General features: G+C 55.5%; 1 protein-coding gene across 1 annotated transcript; it reads left to right on the top strand.

Annotated features, from left to right (window-relative positions):
• The first annotated feature begins 3,008 nt into the window (after nucleotides 1-3,008).
• LOC138099327 (somatotropin-like) lies at nucleotides 3,009-7,148 on the top strand. Its single transcript, XM_068996496.1, has 5 exons — nucleotides 3,009-3,018; nucleotides 3,919-4,082; nucleotides 4,728-4,844; nucleotides 5,194-5,355; nucleotides 6,948-7,148. The coding sequence occupies exons 1-5, from the start codon at nucleotides 3,009-3,011 to the stop codon at nucleotides 7,146-7,148; spliced, it is 654 nt and encodes a 217-aa protein (XP_068852597.1).
• The last annotated feature ends 386 nt before the right edge of the window (nucleotides 7,149-7,534 follow it).

Raw genomic sequence — 7,534 nt, 5'->3', positions numbered from 1 at the left:
GACTTTGGCTTTCTTTAAAATGCCAGAAGTAAATAAATATTTCTGTAGTGTTGTTGGTTTATTTGAAATGCTTGGAGTAGTTTCTAAGGAGCCTGGAGATGGGGCTTGGTCTCATTCTATACTGAGAGTGGCCTGTGTTTAAAACACATTTAATGTAAATAAATATATCAGGATTTACAGTCCAGGCTCTGTATTTTGTCCTGATTCCTGTCACAGAATCATGGGATTACTCAGGTTGGAAAAGCCCTCTAAGATCATTGTGTCCCCCAGCACTGCCGAGGCCACCACTGACCATGTCCCCAGGTGCCACATCCACACGGCTTTTAAATCCCCCCGGGGATGGGGACTCCACCCCTGCCCTGGGCAGCTGTGCCAGGGCTGGACACTCCTTTCAGGGAAGGAATTTTCCCTCATATCCAACCCAAACCTCCCCTGGCCCAGCTGCTTCCTCTTGTCCTTGGGAGAAGAGACCGCCCCCCCCCCTCCCCGCCTCGGCTGCAACCTCCTTGCAGGGAATTGTCGGGAGGGAAAATCCCCGTTTTCCATCGGGGTGCTCAGGCAGACAGGCAGGGTTGCAGTCCTGGGGAACTGAACCTGGCGGTTCAGCCTCATCTTTCCACATGAGTTCAGTGAAACCCGGCAGTTCCAGCTCCGGTAAATAACCCCCGTAAAGCTGAAATGGAATTTCCCCTCGGAGCAGTGAGTTAGGAGAGATAACCCCCAACACCCTGAACCCTCTGCAGAGCCGGGCTGGGGGCCAGCAGCAGCTCCTGGGTCGGGACTCCCCCCGGCTGGGGATCACCAGGATGCCGGGAGCACACGGTGCCTCCAGGAAAAGCTGTTTCTCTTGTTTAAATGCGCTGGGAAAGGTGGGTGGACACGGGACCATCCTGAAGAGAACTGAGGGTTTTTTTCCTCTTCCAAGGAATGTGGAAATCACGGCGTGTGGCGCTGCTTTAGATGGGATGCTCTGGGTTGGAAATGCAGGAATTGGAGAGCCAGAAGATGGCCCGGCTGAGGTTTGGGAGCCGCTTATGCAACCGCGGCTGTGCCCGCGGCTCTGCGCGCCCGGCGCTCATCACGCGCTGCCCGCGCCGCTTCTGCCTCATTGACTGCCCAGACAGCGCCGGGGACAAACCCAGCCTCGGGGAGCCCGGCCCGGATCAGCCCGGCCCCTCCGCGCTGGCTGCGGCACAAATCATGTGGATTTAGCACCGCTGTCACCGCCGGAGCTGCGCAGGACACGCAGGAGCTGCGGTGACACAGCACCGCCACCCAGGGCTGGGCTGCGAGCTGCGGCTCGGCTCGTCCCTGACCAGTGCTGGCAGATCTAAACACGACCTGGAGTAGAAAACACAAAAACACGCCCAGATGTTGCCGCTCTGGGGTGACGGGACACCTGATAGCCGCAGGACCCGCTGTTCCCTCTGCTGCCGGCACTGACATTTCCCTGTGACACCACCGCGTCTCCAGCAGCAACACCCGGGGGCTTCTCGGGACAGCCCCACTCTCCCTCATGTTTATGGAGCTGCTCTCCACCCTCGGCTCCAGCAGCTCCAGCCGCTCCGGGGGTGATGCTGCTGCTTGGAAACCGGAGCCACACACAGCAAACGCGGGGCCTGGGGGAGCCAAATGACCTCCCGACACGGGACAGTCCCTGAACACCAGACGAAGGCCAAAGCAGTGGCGAGGGGGGGGGGGGGGGGTTTATGGGGAGTAAAACTCCTTTAAGTACCCCCTAGAGCCGCCCATCCCAGGTTCTGTCTTGTTTTTCTCAAAAGCAGGGATGGGTGGGCTGTATCCTCTCTCATCCAAGGTCAGCTTGGACGGGGCTGGGAGCAGCCTGGGACAGTGGGAGGTGTCCCTGCCCATGGCAGGGGTGGCACTGGATGGGCTTTAAGGTCATTTCCAACCCAAACCACTCTGTGATTCTCTGGTTCTCTTCCCCATGTCCTCTTCCCCATCCTTCCTATCTCCTTTCCACACCATCCCCCTCCTTAATCCCACGGTATTTCACGTTTGCATCTCAGGCAGCAGCAGGAAGATGCTCGTGACCAGGTTTTCCCACAGCCTTGTCGAGCTGAGGATCAGAGAAAGCTCCCCGAGCTCTGGATTTGCACTGGGCAGGTTGGAACCCAAAGCAGCCCCAGGGCAGGACGGCTCCTTGTCACACCTGTGACAAACCAGCTCCACTAAAGTGTTGGCTGAACTTCTGAGATTTTGGGAGAAATTGGAAGCAATTCCTTGGCAGAAAGGGGATTCATCTGACAACATCCAGCCAGCTCTATCCCCACGAACAACAGAGAGGAAAACATCACAGAATTATGGAATCCTTTAGGTTGGAAAAGGTTTCTGAGATCATCAGTCCAACCATTCCCAACACTGCCGAGGCCACCACTGACCCATGTCCCCAGGTGCCACATCCACACAGCTTTTAAATCCCTTCAGGGATGGGGACTCCACCACTGCCCTGGGCAGCTGTGCCAGGGCTGGACACCCTTTCAGGAAGAACTTCTCCTTAATATCCAACCCAAACCTCTCCTGGTGCCACTTGCCACTTGCTTTGAGCCAGAAATGTCCTGAGCTGTCAGCCCCGTGAACTGCCAAGGCTGCAGAGCCAGGCAGCAACATCAGGAGGACACAACCAATTCCACCATGATCTGATCTGGGATGGGTCTTGCCACGATGAGGAAACTTTTAATTGCAATAAACAGGAGAATATGGCGAAATCATGGAGCACTGGTCTCATCCCGAGGCAAACAAAGCTCCCCAAGTTGCACATCTGTGAAAGTGCCTGTGATGAGGTAGCACCACCGTGAGCACTTGTGCATTTATGCAGGGAGAAAGTGCAGAGCTGTTGTTGTGAGTATGGACACACAGATCCATTTTAAACAGATCCATTTTAAACAGACCCCCTGCTATATAAGGGGGGCTCCACAGTTTCCTTCACCAGGTGAAAGGAGGAAACACTCACAACCAAGCCACATCTGAGCAACTCACCAGCAGAAATGGCTCCAGGTATTTTTTATTTCCATTTTAAGGGATTCCCAGTGCTGGGTGTGGAAGGTGACAGGAGATGATGATGACGGGCTGGTTCTGTGGTGGGCTGCACACACTCCTTGCCATCCCTAAATTAAAATATGGCAACTTCTAAATCCATGAAAAAGAAAACATTTCCCTCCAGTGTGACTTTAATCCATGAATTAATCTTTAACCTAAAGTTGGTAAAGGAGAGTGTGCAGAGCTTGAAGATCAAGCCCCAGTTATAATAGTTATTATTACAAATAATAGTGTTATTATAAATATTGGCAGAGATAATAAAACTCATATTCCAAGCTTCAGACAGGGATGAGGATGATGTCTAATGCTTATGTCCAAGTCCTACAGGCTCCAGGGCATTCCCCCTCCTAAGGCTCTTTGTTTGAGATGAGCTTTGTGGTCTGTGTGAACACAGGGGGACACTTGTGTTGCATGTCACGGGCTGAAAACCTTGAGGCTTGACCAAGATCCCCAAATCCTAAAGGTGTGACCCAGGGATCAAAAGCAGCTGGTCACAGCACAGGTGATGCCACCAGCTCTTGTCCCAGAGAGAGAAGGGACAAGGCCTAGGGGAAAACATGAATGTGTCAAGGAAAACCACAGGGACACCCCTTGGTTTTCACAGAGCAACCACAATTCCAGCCAGGAAGATGCTGCTGGTCACACTGGGAGCAGCCCCAGCCCCGAGAGCAGGTCCAGTGAAAGGGTCTCCCTCGATTTTGGGGAGGGGGGAGCTCACCCACAGTGTCCAACAGGGCACCAGGGAAGGTCAGCATGGATCCAGCACGGGCAGAACAGGCTGGGAATGAATCCCCAGGTGCCACCTTCTCCTCAGAACAGTCCCCAGGGACTCCCAACACCTTCCTCTCCACTTTGCAGGGTCCTGGCTCTCTCCTCTGGCCATTGCCGTGATCACCCTGGGCCTGCAGTGGCCACAGCCAGCTGCCACCTTCCCGGCCATGCCCCTGTCCAGCCTGTTTGCCAACGCTGTGCTGAGGGCTCAGCACCTTCACCTCCTGGCTGCCGAGACCTACAAGGAGTTTGTGAGTGCTGTGGCCTCGGGCCACCTCCTCTGTTTGCCTGATGGCTCCAGGACTGTGGAATCCCAGAGAATTCCCAGCTGTTGGTGGTGTCTTTGCCACCTCTCAGGGAGGAGAAAGAATCTTAACAGGATGGGGCAGGTTGTGTCCCAGCAGCCTGGACACTGTCACCTCTCTGTCCCCCCTCTGACTCCTCCTTGGGGCCATTCCCACCTGCATCCAGACCCTGCACAGGGGCAGCTGGGAGGTGGCACAGATATTTTGCAGGACTTCCCTGTGTTGGTCACCTCTGTCCCTGGGGGGGTCTGAGAGCTTAAAGCCACCAAGTGTCTGCTGCTGCCCAAGAGCTGGCACGGGCTGTCCCTTTAGCACAGGCTGTCCCTGGGGATCATCTCCTCCTTGGGAGAGCCTGTCCCAGGTGTGTTCTGTGCCCAGCACCTTGCCCTGGGCAGAGGGGGACCTTCAGGGCAGCCGTTGTGCCAACACACAAACTCCTGTTTCCCAGTTCTCCACCCTGGCCAGAGGCACCTCTTGTCTCCCATTTATTCCTTGCAAAGAGGAATGGTGCAGGAATTCAGCTTGGGAATTCTCTGTGCTCTTCTCCAGTCCATGGGCAGCAGACTGAGTGTATCTGGGATGTCTCCACAGGAACGCAGCTACATCCCAGAGGACCAAAGGCACACCAACAAAAACTCCCAGGTAGCCTATTGCTACTCAGAAACCATCCCTGCTCCCACGGGGAAGGAGGATGCCCAGCAGAAATCGGTGAGTTCTGACCTGGGGCAGGCACAGTCCTGTTTGAAGAGTCCCCACTGCAGGATCAGAGGGCTTCCACCCTCTGTGAGACCTTCAGTGTTTCTGCCCTCCTCTCTCTTCTTTGCTATTTAAACCCTGCAGACTCCTCTGGGCTATGCCACAGATCATATTCCCAGCTGCAGGATGGGAACACTGCTGTCTGCACAGGACATGGGGCTGGGGGTGCCCTCAGCCTGCAAACTGAAGCTGCAGGAGCAGTGTCCCCCTCTGGGTCACTCCAGGCTGCTTCAGAAGGAGCAGGACACTCGACCAAACACCACACCTACTCACCTTTGACCCCTTCCTGCCTCAATTTCAGGACATGGAGCTTCTCCGGTTTTCCCTGGTTCTCATCCAGTCCTGGCTGACCCCGGTGCAGTACCTGAGCAAAGTGTTCACAAACAACCTGGTTTTTGGCACCTCAGACAGGGTGTATGAAAAGCTAAAGGACCTGGAAGAAGGGATCCAAGCTCTGATGAGGGTAAGTCCCAGCATGACTGCGGAATAACAGAGATCTCCCAGGCATGGGGCACCCTCAGGGATCCACACACCATGAGAAATCTCCCCGCCTTCCACAGGGCATCCTTTGGACCTGGCTTCCCTTTAGATAACGAGATCACGACCCCCCAGTGCACAGGTCCCATCACTGGGGAGGGCAGGACACAGGACAGGTGTCACCAGCACTGCCACAGCCCCTCAGGGAGCAGAACCCACCAGGAATTGCAACCTTATCAGTCCAAAGTCTTTCCAAACCCAGCACCAAAGAATTCCCAGTTGCTGGAATCCACCGGACAAACAGCAGCTCAATGTTTGTTTCATCTCCAGGCAAAGTACTTTGAAACGGGGCAAATTTTGCAAGGTTTGCAACCTCACAACATTTTACAAACACGTTTTTGTGCAGGGAAGGACTTGCTCTGATGTTTCCCCCTTCCACTAATACAACACCCAGGGAGCTGAGGGCTGGAGGGCGATCTCTCCAAGGAAGATCTTGTCAGAGAATCCCAGAATGGTTTGGGTGGGAAGGGACCTTAAAACCCACCCAGCCCCACCCCTGCCCTGGCAGGGACACCTCCCACTGTCCCAGGCTGCTCCCAGCCCCAATGTCCAGCCTGGCCTGGGACACTGCCAGGGATCCAGGGGCAGCCCCAGCTGCTCTGGGAACCTGTGCCAGGGCCTGCCCACCCTCACAGGGAGGAATTTCTTCCTGAGACTTAACCTGAATCTCCCCTCCTTTAGTTTAAAACCATTCCCCCTTGTCTAGCCACAATCTGCCCTTGTAAATCCGCCCCTCTCTCCTCTTTCAGCCCCTTTAAGGTCTTCTTAATTTTGGGTTTGTTGTTTTAAATTAAATTGCCCATTATCTGCCAGGACACCCTTCAGTTATGCTTATTCTCTAAGTTTATCTGCCAACATCACCCTGAAGGTGAACTGTGAGAAATGAGCCTGGACAATATTTTTATCATCACCTAGCAGTTCAATAACCCTGCAAGTGAGGCCCTGTGAGCAAACACAGACCTTCTGTGCTGGAGAAAGCAGCCAAAGGAATCAGGACCACTGCAGATTTTGCTCTCCATTCCATGTGTGCTTGGGCACTGGGAAGCCACATGCAGAAATGACACAAATCTTCCTATTTCATCCATTTATGACACTTTTCACTCCACCAAAACCATTCTGTTGCTGCGCACAGCAGGGCGAGAGGCTGATTCAAGCTCTCCAGATGGAGATGTGGGGCTGGCTCAGAGCTTTGGGAAAGTGGGGGAAGAGAGAATCATGTGTGCACTTGCCCATCTCCTTGGCTGGAGGGGCTGCAGAGACACCCTGCGATCTTGCCTTTATTCCAGCCCCTCCCGGACACTCCTCCCTCCCCGCAGCCCCGCGTGTGTCCCTGGCACACCCAGCGCAGCATCACCCGCGGCACCTCCTCCACCTGTGCCTCCAAAACCACCCCTGAAATCCCATTCAAGAGCGGCGGGGAATCCCCCTGACCTCTCCCAGAGCTCGGCGGGAGGTTTATCCCTGGGAGCTGCCCCTGCCCGGCCCCGCCTCTCCCGGAATGTCCCCGTTGTCCCGCAGGAGCTGGAGGAGCAGGGCCCGCGGGGCGCGCAGGTGCTCAGACCCACCTACGAGAAATTCGAGCTCCACCTGCGCGGTGAGGACGCGCTGCTCAAGAACTACGGGCTGCTGGCGTGCTTCAAAAAGGACCTGCACAAGGTGGAGACCTACCTGAAGGTGATGAGGTGCCGGCGCTACGGGGAGGGGAACTGCGCCCTCTGAGCCCGCCCCGCTCCGGCGAGAGGAAACTGGAGAATAAAACCCGCTACTGCCGACACGAGTCTGGCTTTTGGGGGAGACGGGATGTGGGAGGGGTGAGGTGCCGCCAGGGCATGGGGGGGTTTGGGGCTGGGGGCTGAGGATTTGGGACCGGGGGATGAGGATTCAGGGCATGGGGATGAGGGGGGTTTGGGGCTGGGGGATGAGGGGGGTTTGGGGCTGGGGGATGAGGGTTTGGGGTTGGGAGGTGTATTTGGGGCTGGGGAGGGGGATTTGGGTCTGAGAATTTGATTGAATTTGGAGCTGGGAGGAATTTGGGGTGGATTAGGGGCTGGGCAGAGGATTTGGGACTGGGAGGATGGATTTGGGGATAGACTTGGGGCTACGGG

Source organism: Aphelocoma coerulescens, chromosome 27 (assembly GCF_041296385.1).
Source record: "Aphelocoma coerulescens isolate FSJ_1873_10779 chromosome 27, UR_Acoe_1.0, whole genome shotgun sequence".
In the NCBI taxonomy this organism is placed as follows: domain Eukaryota; kingdom Metazoa; phylum Chordata; class Aves; order Passeriformes; family Corvidae; genus Aphelocoma; species Aphelocoma coerulescens.
This window is presented reverse-complemented; position numbering and strand designations above follow the sequence as displayed.